Genomic DNA, 22,270 nt, shown 5'->3' on the forward strand with positions numbered 1-22,270 from the left:
CATTTGGACTCGTGTCCAAACCCAAGGAACATGGGCTCTGCCTTGGGCTGGATGAAGGCTGTGCCCGGCGGCCGCGTGCCTGGGGGGTGAGCCACTGCCCAGAGCCATGAGCCTCTCAGTTCAGGTGTGACCCAGGGGAGGGCGGGCGGGTCCCAGGTTCCTGGAGGACACGTAGAGAGAACTGGAAGACGCAGGCGCCAGGGGGAGGGCCAGCGCCACGTGGTGGGAGCAGAGGCGCTAGCCGAGGGCCTGAGGACCCCGGCGGCCAGCCTGGGGCCTGGGCTCCGGGAGGAAGCGAGTCTTGCTGCTCTGCTGACTTTGCACGTCTAGCCTCAAAAGTGTGAGACTCGCCGTTGCTGTGTTTAGCCAACCCACGTGTGGTATTTGTCACAGCAGCCTGGAAACTAAGACAGGCATTAAGCTTCATTGCGTCTGGGGGACAAGAGTGGAACTGCCAGACCCTGTCGTCCACGGCGTTTCATGTTCATAGGAGGGACATCTGAGCCTCGTCCACCTCGTCGGCAGGGCCACTCGGGGCCCCTGTGGGGGCACTGGGCATGGCAGGTACGAGGTGGATGGGAAACAGCCACTGAGCGTGTGGACTCGTGCACGAATAAAACCTCAGAGTGAGAGCCTGGAACTCAGGTCCACCAGGACCAGGGGCTCTGCGGGGGCGCCCCTCCACCACCACAGGCCGACCACGGCCTCAGACAGAACAGGCCCAGGGGCCCTGCTTGCACGAGGACTCTGAAGTGGTGGCACTTTACAGAGTAAGTGTGACAGTGTCTCAGGATCCGAGAGTCTCGGCAGGTTTCCGAGTGTGGTCTGTCTCCGTCCAAGGGAATGTCACGCGGCTGCTAAGTGGCTGAGTCGGGATTTGAACCAAGGCAGTTCTTGAGTCCAGGTTGGTGACGCCCCTGCTGTCCTACCTGTTGGGTCACATGTGAGCGTTCCCAAGGGTAGCACTGGGTGACTGCCTCTGGAACTCTGCCTGTGTCACCAGCGAGGCCACCCTCTTCTCTGTGTGTATTAGCCTCTGGGGATGTCCTGTGAGTGCCCTTCTGGGTGTGGGTGTGAGCGTGAGTGTGAGCATGTGGGTGAGCATGAGTGTGAGCAGGCGTGGGTGTTAGGTGTGTGAGCATGTGGGTGTGAGCAGACGTGAGTGTGAGCAAGTGTGTGAACATGCATGAGTGGGAACGTGGGTGTGAGCAGGCGTGAGTGTGGGCATGTGAGTGTGAGCAGGTGTGTAAGCGTGCGTGAGTGAGCATGTGGGTGTGAGCAGGTGTGTGGGCATGTGTGAGCAGGCGTGAGTGTGGCACGTGTGAGCGCTGCTGTGTCGTGTCAGTGTGGGAGCACGCGCACATGGCTCTCTCCCGAGCACCCCAGCGTCTACGAGCGCGTGTGGCCCCACGTCTGTGCCTGCGTATTTCTGAGCATGTGTGAAGCTTGGCATCTGCTGCACTGGTGTGCACGGTGTGTGTGTCTCCGTGTGAGTCTGTCTCGGCCCCATGTGCATGGGCTCAGGGGTCCAGGAACACATCCTCCATGGCCCCCCACACCCTAACGCACCCCTCCCCAGGGGCCTGGACTGGGAGCAGATGAGAACACACCGCAGGGGGACAACCCGAGGGACGCGAGAGACCCCAGTGCAGATGTGGGAGAGGCCGGGGCATGGCGGAGGGGCCCCCCGGGCGGAGGGGGAGCGGAGGCCAAGTTCAGAGAAAGAGGCAGAGACCTGAGAGGCAAGGAGAGACGCAAGACAGAGTCTGAGAAGAGGGGCCAGACGGTGGGAGCACCCAGCCCGCCTGTGCGGCCTCTCTCCAGGGGAGACAGAGGCCTGGGAAGCCAAGGACCTCAGCAGCCCACCTGCCCGGAGCCCCTGGGCCTCTCGTCACAACAACCACCTCTGCCTTTGGCTGCGTGCCTACTGCGTGCCAGGGACCGCTCTCAGCACCCGCCTTGGACTAGCTCAATGACTCAGCACAGCAATTCCACTATCCCCATTTCCCAGATGGGGAAACTGAGTCTCCAGGGGTCCAGAGGCAGACTTGAACCCTAGACCGTAAGCACCACCCTCGACTGCCTCTCAGAGCTCGGCGCCCATGGGACAGACAGAGAAAGGAGTCAGAGCCTGGGAGCCACAGTGTGGTCGGCAGATGCCCAAATGGGCACAACTCTGCCTCTGTCACACTCCCACATCTCACGCAGCGTGACTCTGCAGCTCCAGCCTTCAGAGGCAGCAGAGAAGAGGAGAGCCAGTTCTGAGCCAAGGCCCCCGGAGCGCCCTTCTGCTGGCTCATGGAATCCCACCCGGCCACCACATGGACAGAGGCCCCAGTGCCCTGCAGCCGACTAGACACAGGGGAGAGCCCAGCTGAGGTAACAGGAACTGCCAGGTGAGCACTGTACAAAACACCAACTCATTGACTGGGGAGCTAAAAGAACAACAGTGATTTGAGCCAAAACAATTTCGGGGGCTGATTTGTTACGCAGCTATAGCTAGTTGATACACACCAGAGTGCCCAAGGGGAGAACAGGATAAAGAGTATCAATCATTGCTATAATTCGTGATTCATAAGCTTCAAATTGATGAGCATTTGAAATCTTAGAAGAGACATAAGAACTCAGATGGGTGGCCTTTTGTTTTTAAGACTTTATCATTAAAAAAAAAGTAGAAGACATTAGAGAAGGGAGGTAGGGAGAGACAGAAGGGGGGAAGGGGTGGGAGGATGAAGGGAATCTCCCCCAAATGTCGGATCCGGGTGACCCTCCTTCCCTGACGGCCCCAGTTCCCCCCCATCCCTTCTCCGTCCTGGAGGAGGGGCCCCCAGCCATCATCTTCCGAAGACCCAGGCCCGGGCTCTGAGTTCGGGTTTCGAGCAGAGCTGAGTGCAGAGGCGAGGCTGGGGCCCGGAGGCTGCGTCGCGGTCCTTGGACGGGCCCTGGGAGGAGCGCTCAGCCCTGCGGACCGAGGGGCCCCAGGGAGGTAGGCGTTGAGGGGGGGGCCTCCCGAGGGGGGCGCCTGAGGCCCATGGCCGGGCAGGGGCTGGAACCAGGGGTGACCCTGCATTCATGGTCCAGAGGCTGGAGTCTGGGGAGACGGAGGGAGAGGGCCAGTCAGGAGGCGAGGAGGGGGTCTGCCCCCCCAGCCCCGAAGTGAGAGAGACGCAGACTGAGCCACTGAGGGAGGAGGCAGAGAGGGAGGGCGAAAGGGACGGCCGGGGAGAGCGAGGCAGAGGGGGCAGAGGCCGAGGGACAGACGGACATGGAGGGAGGGAGAAAGAGGGAGCCAGCAACGGGGGAGGCCCGCCGGCCGCCGGTGCTGAGTGGGGGGACCGGACTTCGCACCACGCACGGGGATTGCCTTAGCCAGGAAAAGGAACGACGTTCTGATTGTGCGACCACACAGGTCAACCTTAACACACTTGACCAAGTGAAGAAAGCCGGTCACAAAAGGGAGAACACCCCAGGATTCCACTTAGACGAAATACCCAGAGTAAGCGACTTCGCAGGGACAGAAAGCAGAGCGGGGGTTACCAGCAGCTGGGGATGGGAGGGAAGGGGGGTGCCTGCTTCATGGGTGCAGAGGTTCCGTTTGGGGTGATGAAAAAGCTTTGGTAGCAGATGGTGGCCTTGGTGGCACCACACTGAACGTAATCAGTGCCGCTGAATGGCACACTTAAAAACGGTCCAAGTGGCAGGTTTGATGTTAAGCATGTATGCCCACAATACAAAGCAAATTTAATGCGGGAGGGAAAGGGACAGACCAGAGCTGAAGAGACGATGAGATAGAGAAAGCCAAGGAGAGAGGCAGAGAAAGAGAGAGACAGAGGACAAGACAGCGAGAGAGGAAGGCAGGAAGGTTTGGAGAGAGGCAAAAATGAGGCCCACAGAGAGACAGAGAGAAAAAGACAAGGCGGGGGAGAGGGAGACAGAAAAGAGAAGAGGGAGGCGGGGGAGAAGCAATTCCACAGACTCAGCACCTGGAGGAGACCCCTCTGAGGTGGGGTGCTGGGAAGCAGGTGCGCTCCCCACGCCGCAGGGCTGGCCCCACTTACCCAAGTCTTGGACCAGCCGGCCCACTGCTCCTTCTCCTTCCAGGCTCAGGCCCCGGCCCCTCCCCCAGCCCGAAGCCTGGCCCTGGGTCTCCACTCTCCTGTCCCCATGCCTTGCTCCTGGCCCCACTTCATTTCTCAGCCAGCCCGTCCTCCTCCCCTGCGTGTGAGTCTTGTGGCCTCGGGTTTCTAAGTGCTTTGGGCCTTTTTGTAAGCTGTTCCCACTTCTCAACACTCCTTTCCTGCCTTACTCCTCCCATTCTCCTCATCTCAGCTCCAAAGTCTCCTCCTCCAGGGAGCCCTCCCTGAACCCCTCAGGCTGCTCCCTCTAGGCTCCCCATCCACAGGCTCCTTTGTCTCAGCCCCAACTACTCTGGGTTGTCACTATCTGAGTCTGTCCCTCCACTAGTCTGTCCCCCACCACCACCAGACGGTGATCTCCATGAGGGCAAGGTCATGATCATAGTGGTCACTGCTGAGTCCCCCACAGAAGGCCAGACACTGAGGGGCTCAGGGAATGAGTGTTGAATAAATGAGTGCATAGATGCTAAACTAAAGAGTTTGGACTTTATCCAGAAGGCACCAGGGAGCTACAGAGGGTTATAATCAGGGGATTGTCAAGATCTGATCTGTGCTTTAGAGACTCCAGGCTGCCTCTCCACCCCAGACCTTTGCACTGCTCTTCCCTCTGCCATTCTGAGCTGTGTGAACCTAAACAAGCAACCTCTTCTCTCTGATCCTCAGTTTTCTCATCCATGAAATGAAATGAATAATAGTTTCTCCCTCTTGGGGTTGCTGTGATGACTAAATGAGAAGACGCTCTGAAGTGCTGCCACAGTGCCAGTCCAGAGGAAAATCTCAAGACGTGGGAGAATAAAAGAATGCACACCATCGTCCTATCCTCTTTTGCCCCCATGGACTCCTATTCATCCTTCAGTGCCCACTTAGAGGCCACTTCCCCTAAGAAGTCTTCCTTGATGCCCCAGAGAGCTGATGAGTCCCTTTTCTAGATGAGCTATGTTTTATTGTTTCAACTCTTGCACTGTTTGATTGTCATTGATTTCTGATGTCCATGTCCCCGCAAGAAGAAGCTTCTCAAGGGCAGAGCCTGGGATGGAGCAAGGGTTCAGTGCATGTTTGGAGGATGGATGTATGGATGCATGGTGGGTAGATGCACGCTTGGACACATGGTGAGGGGTGGATAGGTGGATGGGTAAATATATGGATGAGTGACTAAGTGGATGAGTGGATGGATGGATGGATGGAAGCATGGAAGGATGGAAGGATGGTAATGGATGGATGAATGAATGAAGCTGGGGAGAACCCTCAGTTCAGGCACCCAGGACACCCAGCTCTGTCTCCCCTGTGGTGGGCCCACTATTGGAGTCTGGAGGTCTTAGGAAGGTTTGAGAGTTGCCATTACCCCCAACCCAATGTCGCCCAATGCTGGACACTCACGCTTCTCCTGAATCCAACCTCTATAGATAATGCCACTCTCCTTCTAAGTTCAAACTCATCCCCATCGACCCTGGAAGACAAGAGAGGAGAATCTAGGGGTTCTGCACCAGACACCCCCATCTGTCCCCAAGCCCCTTCACCAGGTGGTCCCTCTGACCAATGACACACTGAGTCATCCTTTAAGGGGGTGCTGGTTCTTTAAGGAAAGACGGAACTTTCGAATGTGGTGGGCTGTGCTGTGGAAGTAAGGGAAAGGTGGGGATCAGGGCACCTGCATATGCCAATGAGCTGCTGTATGATTTATGCCCAGAAGGCATCTTCACCTAGTGGAGGGGTCTGGGGTGCTGGGTGTGGCTTAGCCGAGGGGGCGGGGTCTTACCTGGCGGCCTGACCGTCACGTGCGGCTGAGTCTCCGTGTAGCCCCCCACGGGCTGGCCCTCTGGGCTGAAGGCTGCACCCTGTCCTGGGAAGGGAGTCGAGGGCCACGGGCTGAGCCCGAGGCTGCCCGGCTTCCGGCTTTGGCACGCCCCCAAGAACCCCAGGCCCTCCCTCCCCACGTCTTCCCCGCACCTGTGCGGTTGGATTGATCAATCATGGGCTGCACGATGCGTCTGCGGGCGTTAATGAACCTGGGAGAGGGGCAGGTGTCGAGAGGTGGGAGAGAGGCCTGAGATGAACACCCAGGGACAGAGGAAGCCGGGGAGAGAGGGCAGAGGCAGGGGAGGCCGCGGAGGCGCGCGGGGCTCGGGCGCCGCCGTCAGCACCGCGGACAGCGCCCGCCCGCGCGCGCCCGCCCGGAGCCGCGCGCCTCACCAGTTGTTGACCTGCAGGATGGTGAGGCCGGTGTCCTGAGCCAGCTGCTTTTTCTGCTCTTCCGAAGGGTACGGGTGCTGCGGCCACCAGCAAAGGTCACCCTGGCGGCACCGCCGCCCCCACCCGGCCCCCGAGGCCCGGCCCCCAGGCTGCGGCGGGTTCCCCGGGCCCCTCGCCCAAAGGAGGCGCGCAGGGCCCGCTGCCAGCAAGGCCGCCCCGGCATCTCTCGGCAGCTGCAGCCCGAGGGGCAGGCCGCCCAGGGGAGGGCGCGGCCCCGCCCGGCCCTCGGGAGGTGTCCTTCCCTTCTCTGGCTCTCTCGCTCTCTCTCTCTCTCCATCCGAGTCTGTTCTTGTCTTTCTGTTTCTGTTTGAGAAACTCCCGGACTCTCTCTGCCTCTGTCCTCCAGTCTCCCCCTGACCCCGTCTTGCTCTGACTCTCCCCACTCCCACCCCCCGACTCTCTCCTTGTGTTTCAGCCTCTCCCCGTCTCTGTCTCTATTTTCCCGTCTCTCTCCACGAGGCTGGGTGGCGCAATGGTTATGGCCACACTGCCCGCGATCTGAGCCCACTCTGGGCGCACGGCCCCCGTGCCTCGGTCTCCTCGTGTGCACAGCGGATCCTGAGACCCCTCCCCCACGGCTGGCAGGGGGGACTGGTGCGCTCGAGGCCCTTAGCAGCCCCCGCCCCAGGGAGCACTCAGCCTCGGCGGCGCTTGGGGTCCCCGGCTCCTCCGGACCCGCCCCCGTCCTCCCGTCTCTCTGGCTCCCTCGGGGGTCAGGGCCGCGTGGCCGCCCTTCTCCACCTCGCGCCGCGTCCGCCCGCACCCCTGCCGCGGGCCCTCACCGAGAGGTGCTGGAACAGCCAGGCTCGCATGATGTTGGTGGCCACCTTGGGAAAGATGCCCCGCTTCTTGTTCCGCCGCCGCTCCTGGTCCAAGTCCTCGTCCTCGCCCCCAGAGCTGGGGGAGGCCACGCTGGTGTCCAGCCCGTCTCCTGGAGGGACAGGCACGCTGGGTCAGGGGAAGTGAGGGGTGGAGGGCCAGGGGGACCCTTGCCCAAGACCCCGCCCCAGCCCCAGCCATCCTTGCCCCTCTGGAAGGCCTTCATACAGTCTAACCTCAATTTTCATACTGGCTCCCATGTTGCCCCTCCAACTCCCAAGCCCCTCACCTTGGTCGCTGGAGTTGTCCCCGCTCTGAGAGGCCAGGCCCCCGCTGGATGGACCCGGGGTCCCCAAATAGACGGACCCACTGTCCTCTTGGTCTCTAATCCATGAATTGTTCTGGGGGACAAGAGAGAGAAGTCAGCGCCCGTGGTACCCTGGCTAACACAGTGGGGTCTGGGATTAGGACTCCTGGGTGCAAAGATCCTTCCCTGCTACATACTGACTGTGTGACCTTGGGCAAGTCATGTCACCATTCTGTGCCTCAGTTTCTCCAACTGGCAATGAAGGACAGTGACCGTCTCCCCCTTACAGAGTGTGGTAAGGAATCAAAGAGCTAATTTACGTAGAGGCCCGCCACGACTGCTTGATGAGGACGTGCCTCCACGGGCCCATGGTACTTCATCTGAAATCTCGGGGCCAGATGTGTTCCAGAGTTCCCAATTTTTCACATTTTTAGACAGTAAATCAGTGCATACGCCGACATCCCCAGCAGGGCCTGGGGCATCACCTTCTCATCAAACTCATTAACATTTCTGCAGTAAAATGGATGGGTTTCGAAGCAAGCGGAATAAATAAGGGCTATAAATAGCCTCATTAGTTCAGGTCAAACTCGGCTGCCCGTTGGATTGGCTCAAAACCAAGGGGGGAAACACCTTCCTGTTTTCAGAACGGCAGATAAGGGTTGCCTGGGCTGCATTTCCTTTAGCCAAAGTCTGACCCAGACGGGGCTGTCTCGAGTTGGCCTGGTCATTCAGCTTAAGGCCCGGTTCAACCCCGGGAGGCCTGGGCTGGCGGGGCAGGCGGCGAGGTGGAGGAACTTGTCCCCGCGGTGGCCTCCATCAGGTTGCTGTAGGTCCTCTGTGCCTGTGTGTCGTCTCAGCTCCCGTCTAGCAGCCCTCCCCGTTCGGCCCCGCCCCCTGCTTCTGGGCCCCGCCCCCTTTCCTTCCAGCTTAGACCTGGGGGGGAGGCGGCCCCTGGCTCTACAGTGGCTCCAGCGCAGGGGCCCACCCCTGCCCCTGTGGCTTTCCCTCAGCCCCGCCCACAGCTGTGTAAACAGTCCCCCCTCAGATGACCCAGGGCTGCCCCCCACCAACTGTTTCCAGCTGAGGGCCAGCCCAGGAGGACCCCCCATGTCAGAGGTGCCTCCTCCAGGCGCTGCGGGTCTGTGTGGAATTGGACGTGGCCGTGCATCTGGGACGCGTCGCCTTTAAGTGCAGAATTACTTCGCTCTGAAGACTCCCGGCCTGATCTCACGTGGCCCACAGCTCTTGGGGTGCCATGTCCCAGCGGACGCTGTGGGCGGGTGTGTACCTGAGGCTCCGCGGCACACGGGGCAATGGCTGAGCGCCCAGGTCTCTGCAGGCGAGCCTGGGTTCCTGTGACGGTCGTCGCAGGGAGCACGTGGCTCCGGGACGGCGCTTAAATGTGTTTTTTCTGAAACACGGCTGCATTTCCACGTGGTTGTGTCGTCTCTGCAGTCATGCGTGGCGGTATCGGGCACTGGTGATGCCAAGGCTACTCTGCTTTTTTTTTTTTGGTCTGTGGCTGGAGTTTGAGAGTTTTGTTGTCCGATTGGCGGGGCCACGGGTGTGGTTAGCATCTAAGTCACAGTCCCGTAGCCGCGTGGCTGCAGCCCCTGTGAGACTGTCACGGGACTGCCCCTGTGGCTGTGGTTCCGGCCTGGCCGTCCCTGACACGATGTCGTATCGTTATGGACTTGTGCTGGGAGTGTGTCAGCCTTGTGGGGGTGGCCCTTGTGTGACCTTTTCCCGCATCGCTGCCGCTCTCCCTGTGTGTAGCTGTGGCAGGGGGATCCACACGGCTGCTGCGTGGCTGCCACGTGGGAGTCCCGAGTCCACGAGACCGTGGCACGACCACGTGCTGAGCCACGTAATCTGGCTGCTTCGCTAGGTCTGCGTCGTGTGGCCGAATACCCAAGCCCGTGAACCTCCTTCCGAGCCTGCGTGGACGATCGTGGGGCGGTGCAGCCGGGGACGGCGCGGTATGTGTGCTCTAGCCAGACCCTAGCGGAACGCGGCCGCTCCTGAGTCCTGCGGCTCTAGCTGGCTCTGTGCGGCTGTACCTGGCGCTGGCATCTGTCTGCAACCTGTGGGCTGTCACCAAGCTCGGGGAGCTGAGCCGGGGACGCCCGCGGCATTGCATTCGGGCGGCTCCTGCGAGCTGTGAGTTTGTGCTCTCTGAGTAGGACCAGGAAGGAGTCCGCGTTCCCGTCTCTAAATCAGCTGCCCCTGTGTGGCTGGGACGTGTGCCCAGGTGCTACAAACCAGATGGGCCTGAGCCCGTGTGACGGCTGTGCGGTTCGGGGTTGTGCGTGTGGGTTCACACCGCAGCCGACCCGGGGCTGAGTGATCTGTGGCTAAATTTGCATGGCCGCGGCTGACAGTCACGGGTCTCGGTCATCACGCGTGTGGATGTGTGAGCATTCACGCACAGAGCTGTGTCACATGGGATGGCCGTGTGGCTGGGACGTGCACGCATGTGTTTGTCCCTGGACGTGGTGTCTGCACTGGAACCAAGTCTGCATCACTGTGCCTGTTTTTGTGTGCCCGTGTGCGTGGGACCTGTGGCTACAGCCAAAGGCCAGTGGCTGCGTCTGCAACCAGGGGCCATTGTGTGGCGGGGATGTGAGCGTGCGTGTGCCGCAAGCCGCCGGGTCTGGGAATGCCTGATGCTGCCCGGCCAGGCTTTCAGGGCTGCGTGGCGTGGCTGCACCTGGGTTTTTGCGATAGCCACGTGGTCAGGGTGGCAGACGCAGGCATTGGGTCTAAGTCTGGCTCTCTTGAGCGTGTGTGGCTGTCATGTTGTTGGCGTGTGAATGTGGCGTGGGCGTGCCCTGGGGTCAGGCTGAGGCGTGCCTGAGGCTGCGTGTGCTGCGCGCTGCGCTGTCGCCCAGCCGGGTCTGAGCCTGGCTGCGGTGGCGGGGTGGCTCCATGTCCCGTCCCGGGCCCACCTGGTCCGGGAGGCCGGGGCAGGAGGCCGAGTAGTCCTCCAGGTCCTCCCTGCAGCTGCCGTCCCTGTCCTCGATGACCAGGTCAATGGGCATCTTTCCCTTGAGGCAGGTGATGTAGCGGTGACAGAAGTTGTCGCACAGGTCGTGGACCTGGGGGGGGCACCGGGGTACTGGGGGGGCCACCCGGGGGGCCAGGGCTGGGGCGTACAGGGGCGGGGGCGGCATTCGGGGGAAGGGAGCCCGAAGGGGGGGGGCAGACAGGGGCGTGAGGGGAAATGAGCACTTACCTTCTCCAGCTCTAGCAGGTGGAAGCGGAGCACCTGAATGGCCTGGATCATCTGAACACGCAGACAGGGAGGGAGGAGAGAAGGGAGGAGGGGTGAGGAAGAGGAGGGGAGGGGAGGGGACGGGAAACCGAAAGAGAGAGAGAGAGGCAGCATGACAAAGGCAGAGAGAGCAGGGAGAACGGAGAGGGCAGAGAGAAAACAGAGGCCAGAGGTGGAGACTCAGAATTAGAGGCAAAGAGGGGGTTAGATGGAGAGGCAGAGACGAGAGCGGGAGGATGAACCAGGGTGTGCTCCAGTCAGCACCCCCTTGTCTGCCCTCGGTGCCCTCCTGCCCTCCCCCTGCAGACTGCATTTCCCAGAGCCCTCTGCCAGGAGCTCTGCTCAACTGGAACCCTTGTAGGAAGCGGTGGCGGCAGAAGGCAGGGAGAAGCCAGGGTCCTTCCCCCCCTCCCTGTCTTTCCATCTCCGTCTCTTTCCCCCCCCCTCTCCCCCCAGCATCCGGGTTTCTCCCGGCTCGGGCAGCCCCACGCATTCCCCGGGTTTGTGGGAGGCAGCGGATCCGGCCGAGCTGCTGGCCTGTCGCCCCGCCGCCGCCGGCTCCCCGGCCTTACAGGACCGTACCGCTCGTCCCCGCACGGCCTTGGGCTGGGGCTCTGCTCCCCCATGACTGTCAGGCCCAAGTCTACCCCTTGACTTGCATTAACTTGTGAAACCTCCCAACACCTCCACAAGGAAGGAATTGCTCTTAGGTGTACTCTGCAGATGAGGAAACTGAGGCCCAGGGAGCTGGAGCCTATAAGTGGCAGAGCTGGGATTCGAACCCAGGCCACCGGGCCCACGTCCTCAAACTCCAGGCAGTGGTCCTTTGGCCCATTTGAAATGCAGTCCACCCTGGAGCCTGGGAACGTGGGCCTGATGGCCCCCTCCCCACAGCGAGCCCCCAGGGCAATGGGGGGCAGGACAGGAGACCCCGGCGGAGCTGGGGGCACTGGGCAGGGCCTGGGTCTCACCAGATTGTCCAGCTCGGGGTTGGAGGAGAAGAGCGGCCTCTCTGAGCGGACCTGGGAGGCGAGAGAGAGGCCGGGGAGGGCACGTCCATCTCCCCCCCGCCCCGCCTCGGGGCTCCCCTGGGCGTGAGGGAGGCGCCCACCTGCTTGGCGAAAGCTGTGATGTCCTCGTTGAAGGAATCGGAGGAGCAGACGTCACCGCCGGGGGCTGCGCCCAGTCCCGTCCCGGCCCCGTCCCGCGGCGAGCACGTGGCCAGTTCACATTTCTCAAAGACCAGCGCCAGCAGGGGGAAGAGGGGGTGTCTGGGGAGGTGGGAAAGGAGAGGGTTAATGGAGGGGTGGGGGCGTGGGACTCCGAGAGAAGAGATGGAGACCAAGGCATGAGAGACTCAGAGGCCAGGCAGACCCAGACAGACAAAGAGACAAGGAGAGGAAGAAGCAGAGAGAGACAGAGAGACAAAGAAACACACAAAGGGAGAGGGCGGGAGGCAGACGCGGGCGACAGGGGAAACCAGAGGTCAGCCGCCCTGGGACCCTCACCCGTAGATCTCATCCTTCTCCCTCTTCAGGCCGTCGCCGTCCAGGCCCGGGGCTGGGGGCTGGGGGTGCCGGTGGGAGCCGTAGGGCCCAGGGGCTCTGGGTGCCGAGGGCAGGGCCTCGGAGAAGCCGGCCAGGGCGCCAGCGCCATCTGCGACGCCTGGGTAGTGGGACAACTCGCCGCACTGGGGGAGGCGAGAGGAGAGAGCCCCGCGGGGGGTCAGCGCCCGCCGAGACCCCCATCCCCAGCCCAGGAAGCTCCCTGCCCCAGGACCCAAGAGCTGGGCGTCTGTCTGCCCCAGGACGTCGCCCTTCTGCCCACACACTGTCCCAGCCACCCTCCCGCGACATCCCGTGGAGCCTTGTGCTCCCGACTGTGAAAACAGTCAGAGCTCCCTGACGAACGGCCAGGAGGACCCAGAGAGGACAGACTGACTCTGGGAACTGAGGGTCAGGGTGGGGGCTCCGGCTGCCAGGCTGTGGGGCGGAGTTGAGATGGTGGTCCCAGGGGGGAGGATGAGAGGAGAGAGATGGGAAAAAGGCAGAGAGAAAGAGGAGCTAGAAAGAAGTGCAAAGAGACGGCGTAGAAGAGAGAGAGGAGAGGCAGGGATGGGGAGAGAGACTGAGACCCGGAGAGAAGGAAGAGGGGGCGAGGAGAGATTTCCAGGGAGACAGCCCTTGGTTTTGTGCACACGTGCAGGCACACGCAGTCTTCCGTCTGATTTCATTTTAGTTTGTCAAATACGTAAAAGTCTTAGTATCTTAACTTTCATTCGCTCCCCGCACACCACGCGAGTCCACCACACACGGCAGCACACACATGATGCTCTCCCACGTGCGTCATGACCCCCAACCCCCACGTACACTTTGAGGTACACTGCCTCCCAGCAACAAGCAGGTTTAGAGTACCACCTGCCCCCACGGTCACCAGAGGCACCTCTGACACACACGCACGCACAGTCAACTGCCAGGCACAGGAATGAATGAATGAGACCATAGCATATGAATGAATGAATGAGACATCCAGCAATGAATGAATGAAGGAATAGCCCGTTGGCACAGGGATGAATGAATGAAGGAGATATTTAGCATATGAATGAATGAATGAATGAATGAGCTATTTGGCACAGGAAGAGAGGGAGGGAAAGAGAGAGGGAGGAGGAAGGGGACATTTAGCACATGAATGAATGAATGAATGAATGAGACATTTCTCACATGAATGAATGAATGAGACCTTTAGTGCACGAATGAATGAATGGGTGAGATCTTAGCGCAGTTCCTGGCCCCCATTCAAAAAACACTTGTTGAATGAAAGAATAACCCCACACACACGTTCGTGCACCTGCTCAGGCCTGAGAAGAAACACAAGCTTCCCAAGGAGACTCCCCGCTGCCGGCCAGAGCCACCGCCCCAGGGGAGCTCCCAGGACAAGCCCTGACCTGGGAGATGAAGAAACTGAGGCTAGCGCAGACTCCACCTCCCCCCACAGCTCTCCAGCCCGGGGGCTGTGTGTCCACCTCTCCCTGTCTACACTCGAGGCTCTGTGTGTGTGCCCACCTCTCCCTGTCTACACTCGGGGCTCTGTGTGTCCACCTCTCCCTGTCTACACTCGGGGCTGTGTGTCCACCTCTCCCTGTCTGTGCTCGTCTTTCGCTTCCTTCCCTAACTTCTAACGTAAAGTTGCGTCCTCCAGCCCTGAGCTGCTCCCCCTGGCCCCCCACGCCCCTGACATCCTGCGATGCCTGCGCCCCCCATACTCACCCCGTCTCTGATCTCCTCTTTCTCCCAACCCTCGGAACCTGAGAGAGAGCCCTCTGGCCCAGCCTGGTGGGACCCCCACGCCCCCAGCCCTGTGCCCACCCCCAATCCTGAGGGAAGCTTGGAACAAAAGTAGACCAGGGAGAAGGCCAGGCCAGTGCAGGAAAGGAAGGGGGGGGGAGAACAGCGTGGGGAGGGGGGGTGTAGAGACACATGCCGGGCAGACAGAGGAGGAGCAGAGAGGGGAAGGGGGGGTGAGAGCACCCGCGCTGGAGATGGCGGGGCGCTGGTGGGGGCAGGGCCAAGGAGATGGGGGGCCGGGGGGCCGGGGGGCCGGGGCGGGCGGGGGCCCGGGGTCTCCTACCCTCCGGGCCATGAGCCGAGGCCGGCGGCCGCTCCGGGGTCCTTCCAGAGCCCGGGCCGCGGGGAGGGCGCGGCCGGGGACAGCAGCCCCGAGGGCCCGCGGCGCCGACGCCAGGGGGCGGGCAGGGGGCTGGGTGGCCGGCCCCCCACCCCCCGCCGTCAGTGGCCGGCGCGGGGCGGCGCGGAGGCTCCGAGCATGGACCCCCCCTCCCCCGCGGGGGTCACAGCGAGGGGCTCATCCCAGCCAGAGGAGGGGCGCGCAGGCCGCGGGGGCTCGCCCGAGACCCCCTCCCCGGGGCCCCCCGCCCCTCCCCGGGTCCTGGGAGAACTGAACGAGCCGGAGACAAACAGACCGAGGGACGCGGGAGAGGCGGGCGCGGGGAGGGGCCGGGCGGGCCGGCGCGGGGCGCGGGGCGGCGGGCCCGGGGCCGCGCGGGCGCTGCGCGGGGGCGCCCAGGCCGGGGCTGGGGTCCCGGCGTCGGGGGCCGGAGGGCGGCTGGCGGCCCGGCCTCTCCCCGCCGCCTCCTCCCGGCCTCTCCTCTGTGGTCACATCCGGAAGTTCCACATCAGAGATGCTTAACCCGCTGTCCGCCGGCGGCGCGGGCCGCGGGCGGGGCGGGAGCAGCGGCGCCCCCGCCCCTCGGGGGGCGGCGGGGCTGGCGGGGTCCGCTCCCGCGGCTGCCGCTCCCGGGCCTCGGGCCCCCCCGCCCCGGGGTCTTCGCCGCCCCAGGCCTGGCCCCCCACCCCCGCCTGGCTCGCTTGAGTCCCGGGGTCTTTCTCTCTGGGGCTTCAGCACTCTTCGTGTTTCCGTCTTTGTCTCTGTCCCTGTCGTTCTGTCTTCTGTCATTCCCGCGCTCTCTCCTTCACTCTGTCTCCCCCCCCCATATCTGTCCCTACACATCTTTACCCGCCCACACAGGGTCTCTGCCCCCTTCCAGCCCCGCGGGCTTCTTAGGCCTCTCTCCCGCACAGAAGCAGCAGGAAGGCGCCCACATTTCAGTGTCTCTTCTGGCTCTGGTCCCCGCCCCCCCCCCCCGGGAAATAGGGACCCTGGTGGCGTGGGCCGCGGCCCTCTGTGTGAGAGTGACTGTGTGCCATGATGTCCCTGAGCGGGGTGGGTATCCTGTGCGCCCTCGTCTGGCTGTCTGGCTGTCCCTCCGCCCATCTTGGACCCCTGCCTTTGAAAGGGTTCTTAGCCTGAAGAACCCCAGTTGGGGAATTCGGAGTCTCCCGAAACAGGAAGGCAGAGTTATGCGCCTGGTTGCCTGTGTGATGGGGAGAAGGTTCCCAGCCTTTATCCAGTTCCTGGGGAGGTCTGGGGCCAGACCAGCTTGTGAGCTAGTGAGACAAAGAAAAAGATTTGCGCCGCAAAAATTTATTGAGCAGCTGCTATGTGCCAGTCAGTGTTCTGGTGACGCAGCAGAAGGCCAGAGAACTTCTTGCCTGCATGGAGCTCATATTCTATTGAGAGAGAGAGAAAATAGTCAAGCAAACAAAGAAACGTGCAGGTAAAAGGAATGCGTGGAGGTGGCGAAAGCTCTGAAGACAGCGCCGAATCAGAGAAGGGAGAGCAATTTGTCTAGGCTGTTCAGGATTAGCGCTCAGAGGAGGGACATCTGTGCAGAGGCCTGGAGGAGGCGAGCCGGGGAGCCAATGGGGATCTGGGGTGAGAGAGTTCCAGGCAGCGGGAACAGCAGGTGCAAAGGTCCTGGGGTGGGAACGTGTCTGGGGTGTCTGAGACAGTGGAGGAGCCAGAGGAGAGCAGGAGAGGGAGGGAGGGGGAGAGGACTCCTGGGGTTTGTCGTCGTGCTCCCTTTTTCTACTTTCAAAGTCTTTATCCTCTGGGGTCCTCAGACTGCTGAGGGGTCTGCAGACGGGTGTCAGGAGACCTGGAAGCCGCCTCTGACTGCAGGGGCAGCTGTGGCGCATTTCCCCACGGAGGTGGCCGGTCTCCTTCACCTGTTTTAGCAAAGAGGTACCTGGCCTCAGAAAAGCTGCCAATCATGACTCCAGAGGGACAGTGCCAAAGAGGAAGGGGACAGGGACCCCGAGAGAGCAGCCAGGCTCAGGGATAGGAGGACCGAGACGGAGAGCGGGGAGGACCCCGAGACAGGGTGACAGAAACCCGGGGGGGGAGGGACCCAAGGAGGGCAGAGACAGAGCAGGGGAGGCCGAGAGGGGCGTGCAGGGGGTGAGCCCCCTGCTGGGCTCGCTGAGGCTCTTTAGGGCCCCTGGGCTGAGTAGGGTCCCCTGCCGGGCTCACTCAGAGGGGGGCAGGCGGGGGGTTGCCTAGGATTTCTTGTGCTGGGCCCTGTCCTTTGGGAGACGCTGGCCCTTTAAGGGAGGCTTTGGGAGGGGGGGGGTCTGGAGAGGCTGTCATCACTTGATCACTGCCACCGTCCCCTTCACACACGCCCCAGATAGATGTTTTGGAGCAGAAAATTAATTTAAATCACTTTTTAATTAAAGATGCGAAGCTCTTCTGCCTGCCCCCATCCTCAGCCGAGCTGCAGGGTGGGGGGCCCGAGTGGGCACACCCAGGCGCCCTTGGCCTCTGCGGGAGGAGGCTGAGCCCCCCCCCCCACGCTGAGTCTGAGAACCCGGGCTTTATCTGACAGTTCCAGCTGGGAGGGGGGGTGCGTGGACAGAGGGCTGGGGGCCCCAGGGGACTGTACCTTACCTGATGGGGGTGTCGCCGGTGAGGGGGGCTGTGACTCAGAGAAAAGCACGTCAGAGAGTGGCAGAGGGACCAGGGAAGGGGGGGCAGAACTAGACCAAGAGGAGGTGGGACAAAGAGGGGGGAGAGAGCAGACGGGGAGGGGAAGAGAGGGGCCAGACAACAGGCGTGTGTGTGAGGGACGGACAGACAGATGGGCGGTAGGGGGGCCTGGGAGAGCCACAGACAGCCAGCTGCCTCCTGCCTCCTCCTGTCCCTTGTCCCCCATCCGATGCTCCCCCCCAAGACACTCCCACTTTGCCCTTTCCACCATGCTGTCCTTTTCTGTAATTAAAGAGAAGTGTCCTCCAGAGCCCAAGCCCCTCCTCCTGTTTTGGGGGCGGGGGGGAGGTCCTTCCTGAGCACAGAGCAGTGGGAGAACAGCCTGCAGCCTGCCTCCGGCCTCCTCTGTCTGTCTCTCTCACCACACGCCCCTGTCCCTGTCTGTCTGTCCCTCTCTGAAGTCAGGGCGTCCCCTTCCACCTGCCCCTTTTAGGGCCCCTGGACCCCAGCAGGTACACCTGTGTCGTTGAGTGGCGGGTGCCCCTGCTCACTGCTGCCGGGGGCGCGGGGGTGGGAGCGCTCCGGGTGTGCACTTGGTGCGTGCCTGGCCCCGTCTCTGTGCGCGTGTGCGCATGTGCTGTGCACTGGGAGCGCTCAAGCCCCCAGCCCACCCACCCCATGCCCCGGCTTCGGCGCCCCGTCCAGCCTGGTCCCAGTGGACCTGAGGACCCACCCACCTCCCCGCGGGCCCTCCCTGTGACCCTCAGCCTCCCCTGTGCCCCCGGCAGTCACGCCCCGGCCCCCAGGCGAGGCTTGGAAAGGCCGGGAGCAGAGGGAGCCAGCGAGGTCCCTCGGGGGCTCCCTCCTGTCTCCTCGCTAGGCCCTGCCTCGGTTTCCCCTCTTTATCAAGAGCTCTGTGCTTGTCTCACGGGCTCTGGCCCAGTCTCTGCCCTCACCCCCCTCTCGCCTCCAGGTGAGGGCAGAAGGGTCCTCAAAGGGAGGCTCGCCGTATCTGTTTGTCCTGGAGCGTGTCTGTCTGTCTCATGTGTCCATGTATCTCTCCCTCCGTTGTGCTCTCCCTCTGTCTCCCCGTCCCCCCCTACTCTCCCACCCATCTCTCTCATGCCCCCCAGGCCCCCTGCCTGGCCCTGTCCTCCAGCCTGGGCTCTCTCTTTCCCCCTCTTCCCAGCACCCCCACAGGCGCCCACCGCTCCTGGCCCTTCACCAGCTCGTCACCCTCCACCCCAGCTGCTCCCCGTCCCTGGCCTGGCTCCAGGGTCAGGAAACATTTATCTTGGCGGCTCCCCACTCCAATCCCCAGGCGCGCCGGCCCGGCCCATCCATCACCCGCAGCCATGGTGGAGGCCACTCATCTGTCACCCGCCCGCCTGCGCCCCCTCCCTGCCCTTAGCCACGCGGGGCCCCCTCCCCCCCTGGCCTCAGTGATCTGGCCCGTCACCTCCCTCTGCCACTCTCTCTCCTCTGCAGTTTCTCTGCGGCCTGAGCCCCTCTCTGGGTGTCTCTCCTTCTTGCTGTCTCTCTCACTGCCCCTGTCCCTGAGGCTCTCTGCCCCCCCGCCCCCTGGGCCTCCTCCCTGCGCCTCATTTTTCCCGGCCTCCTCCCGCCCTCCTCCAGGTGTCTGCCCCACGTTTTGCGTGCTGCAGGGTTGGGGCAGCCCTGCTCTTCCTGGCTCCCGCCTGGACGCCTCGCTCGGCTCCATCACGCTGCGTCTTAGTCTCTGGCTTTCCTTTCTCTGTGTCTACTTCTCTGTGTCCTTCTGTCTGTCTCTGTCCCCCGCCCCCCTGGGTTCAGGGGCCTTCTACCCCCTCCCGCCTTCTCCTCCTCCAACCCTGAGCCCCTCCTCTGCTGGCCCCAGCTGCCCCCTTCAATCCATCATCCTGACATTTCCTTCCCTCCGCCTCCAGGGAGAGAAGTGAAGTGAAAGGGGAGGGGAGGGGGGGTGTGGGGGGAAGGAGACAGAGAGTAAGTGCCTTGGGAGGCTCTGAGGACCCCTTCTCAGCCCTAGGAAACCTAGCCCTTCTCTCTCCCAGCCGGGAAGTCCTCCCTGGAGTCTGCCTTTGATCCTCAGAGCTGTGGCAGGAGGTGGAAGAGGTGCCAGGAACTGTCCCTTCCCGTTCCTTAAGGGGACAGAAGCTGCGTGCGGGGAGGTGTGGAGAAGGGAGCCGGGGGTGTGGAGCCAGGGGCGAGGTACGTGAGCCCCCCCGTCCTGGGAGGTAACCGAGCAGAGGCTGCCGATGCCCCGCTCACATCCCTGGTGGCCCAACAGCAGCTTTCTACGGCCAGCCCTCCGCCTCAGCGCACGCCCTGGTCAAGGCACGGGGTACTGGGGAGACGCCCCCCAAGCAGCCCTCCACGGGCAGCGGAGGGAGCCCGTGGACAGACGCCCCCATTTCCTCGCCTCAGGGTGCACGACTCGGAAGCCCCAGTGGGGCTGAGGCTTCCCTTCCCGGCCGCCCGGCAGCAGCTGGACCGTCCCGGGCAGGCACGTGGTGCGGGGCGAGGACGGGGCGGAGGCAGGCGAGAGCCCCGAGCCCCAGCAAGCTGTGACCAGTGGGGCACGGCCCAGAGACCACGGGGACGCGGAGCTGGCGCCGCGGCGAGCACCCGCCGAGCAGCGGACCCGCGGGCCTGGCTGCCGTGCGGCTGGCAGCCCCCAGCCTTCCAGAGGGGGGCGCTCTGAGGGGCCCGGGGGAGGCCCGGGGCGCCTGGCGCAGGGTGCCAAGCCCGGCGCGGGCTGAACGGGGCATCCAGAGGAGGCCGCTCCGCAGAGTTAGTGCCGGGGGCCGCGGGGGCTGCCGAGGACCGCAGGGTGGGGACGGCGGGTCCGTCCGGGGCGATGGAAAGTTCTGGAACTAGGTGTGGCCTTGGGGGCACAACGTGGCGAACGCGCTCAGTGCCTCGGAACTGCCATCAGCATAAAGTTGATGTGACGTGTATTTTATCACAATAAACTAAAGAGTTCAATGTTAGGGAGATGTGCCCCCGAGCGACGAGAGGCAGCGCCGAGTTGGCTCCCGGCTGGGCGCCTGGGCCCCCCCGCGGCCGCTGCGGTGACTGGGCACACGCGGCGGCTGAAAGCAGCGCGCGGTCCCCTCGCGCTCCGGGCTGCAGGCCTGGAGTCCGCGCGGGCAGGGCAGTGCCCGGGCCAGCCGAGGGCAGCCCTGGCCCCTTGCGGTGCGGGGAGCCGCCCGCGCTCCTGGCCCGCGGCTGCGAAGCTTCGGTCCCTTCTCCGCGGGCACGCTGCCCGCTCGTCTGCCCGCGCCTGGCCTCCCTCTGGCAAGGCCACGTGCCGTGGCATTTAGGGCCCAGCCTAACCTCATCTGCAGAGGCTTAGCCGCCACAGCTCCAGGGGCCTTTTTTAGACACAGGAAGGTAATAGAAGCGCAGGTTCTAGGGGTTAGCACGTGGATATCTTTTGGGGGGCTTTATTCAGCCTACTATGGAGGGCCGCCCTGAATTCCTCCCTTCCCCCACCGCACACACTCCCCCCGTCAAGAGGTGGCCTCTGGCTCCCCTCCCCTTGACCAGTAGGATGTGACGGAAGGGGCCTGAGGCCCTCGGCGTCCACGGCTGCGCTCTCGTGCTGTAGGAAAGCCACCAGGGCTGGTGGAGGGAGGGAGGCGGTGCCCACAGCCACAGCTGGCCATGCAGACAGGAGAGAGGTGGCATTGGGGAAATGGAGGCAATACGGTCAAAAAGAGACATGGAGGGGGAAGCAGGCGTGGCTCAGCTGATAGAGCGTCTGTCTACCATATAGAGGGTCCAGGGTTCAAACCCAGGGCCTCCTGGCCCGTGTGGAGCTGGCCCATGCTCAGAGCTGTCGTGCACTAGGAGTGCCGTGCCACATAGGGGTGTTCCCACGTGGGTGTGCCCCACACTAAAGGAGTGCGCCCCACAAGGAGAGCTGCCCCACGTGAAAAAAAAGCACAGCCTGCCCAGGAGTGGCGCCACCCACATGGAGAGCTGACGCAGCAAGATGGCACAACCAAAAAAAGAGATACAGATTCCCGGTGCCACCGAGGGTGCAAGCGGACACAGAAGAACACACAGAGAGTGGACACAGAGAACAGACAACAGGGAGGGGTGGGGAGAAATAAATAAAATAACATTTTTAAAAAAAAGAAGAGATGTGGAGGGAAGCAGATGTGGCTCAAGCAGTTGGGTGCCTGCCTACCACATGGAGGTCCTGGGTTAGGTTCCCAGTGCCTCCCGAAGAAGATGAGCTAAACAGCGAGGTGACGTGATGGGCTGGTGTGGCGAGCCGATGCAATGAAATGACGCAGCGAGAAACACAGTGAGGAACACAATGAGAGACACAACAAGTGGGGAGCAGAGGTGGCTCGAGCCATTGGGCACCTCCCTCCCACATAGGAGGTCCTGGGTTGGTTCCCTGTGCCTCCTGAAAAAGAAGACGAGAGCACACAACGAATGGACACAGAGAGCAGACAACAAGCACAAACAACGGGGGGAGGAGAAATAAATAAAAATGAATCTTAAAAAAGAGATTTGGAGACATTTGGACACAGAGCTAGAAGGACAGAACAGTCCAGAGACAAGACACAAAGAGGAAACAGATAATGGCAACAACAACAAAAAAGTCTCTTGTGTCACTGACCCATTGGAAAGTCCAGTGAATGTTACAGGCTCTCTCCCAGGGAAAATGCCCCTGCAGACGCAGTTTGCACACAATTTCAGGGCGTTCGTGAAGCCTCTCCCCTGACCCTCTTGGTGTCTGTGGAGTCCAGCTTAGGAATCCTCATCTAGTCCAGCCCCTTAGCATCCGTCAGGGGTCTTGGGGGGACACAGCAGGATTTAGCTCTGACTAAGTCTATAGAAGCAGAGTGTACCAGTCAGCTTAGGCTTGGCTATGCTGCAGTAACAACCAACCCCCAAATCTCAGTTTAATAAAATTAAGTGTTATTTCTTTTTCTTTAAAGATTTATTTATTTATTCCTCTCCCCTTCCCCTCCCCCCTAGTTGTCTGTTCTCTGTGTCTATTTGCTGCGTCTTCTTTGTCCGCTTCTGTTGTTGTCAGCGGCACGGAATCTGTGTTTCTTTTTGTTGCATCACATTGTTGTGTCAGCTCTCCGTGTGTGCGGCGCCATTCCTGGGCAGGCT

The 22,270-nt window shown here is 62.2% G+C and overlaps 1 protein-coding gene across 4 annotated transcripts; it reads right to left on the minus strand.

Annotated features, from left to right (window-relative positions):
* Positions 1-2,633: 2,633 nt before the first annotated feature.
* MEIS3 (Meis homeobox 3) lies at positions 2,634-14,914 on the minus strand. Of its 4 annotated transcripts, none has more exons than XM_058280492.2 (13): positions 14,414-14,914; positions 12,295-12,476; positions 11,898-12,057; positions 11,758-11,808; positions 10,748-10,798; positions 10,461-10,610; positions 7,495-7,606; positions 7,169-7,317; positions 6,327-6,403; positions 6,084-6,142; positions 5,893-5,976; positions 5,514-5,583; positions 2,634-5,163 (listed from the first exon to the last, which is right to left on the minus strand). In XM_058280492.2, exons 1-12 carry the CDS (start codon positions 14,423-14,425, stop codon positions 5,534-5,536), a joined length of 1,137 nt encoding a protein of 378 aa, XP_058136475.1. In that variant the 5' UTR covers positions 14,426-14,914; the 3' UTR covers positions 2,634-5,163; positions 5,514-5,533. The 4 variants fall into 4 exon arrangements, with proteins under 4 accessions (XP_058136475.1, XP_058136473.1, XP_058136476.1 ...); XM_058280490.2 differs by having other exon boundaries at positions 2,634-3,091; positions 14,414-14,913; XM_058280493.2 differs by having other exon boundaries at positions 2,634-5,583; positions 10,461-10,559.
* Positions 14,915-22,270: the final 7,356 nt, after the last annotated feature.

This window comes from Dasypus novemcinctus, chromosome 18 (assembly GCF_030445035.2).
Source record: "Dasypus novemcinctus isolate mDasNov1 chromosome 18, mDasNov1.1.hap2, whole genome shotgun sequence".
Lineage (NCBI taxonomy): Eukaryota > Metazoa > Chordata > Mammalia > Cingulata > Dasypodidae > Dasypus > Dasypus novemcinctus.

Coding starts and splice junctions, on each gene's coding strand:
- MEIS3 (XM_058280492.2), bottom strand. Junction 7,318..7,494: donor GGACAACTCCAGCGACCAAG/GTGAGGGGCTTG, acceptor CTGTCCCTCCAG/GAGACGGGCTGGACACCAGC. Junction 6,143..6,326: donor ATCCTGCAGGTCAACAACTG/GTGAGGCGCGCG, acceptor CCCCTCTCCCAG/GTTCATTAACGCCCGCAGAC.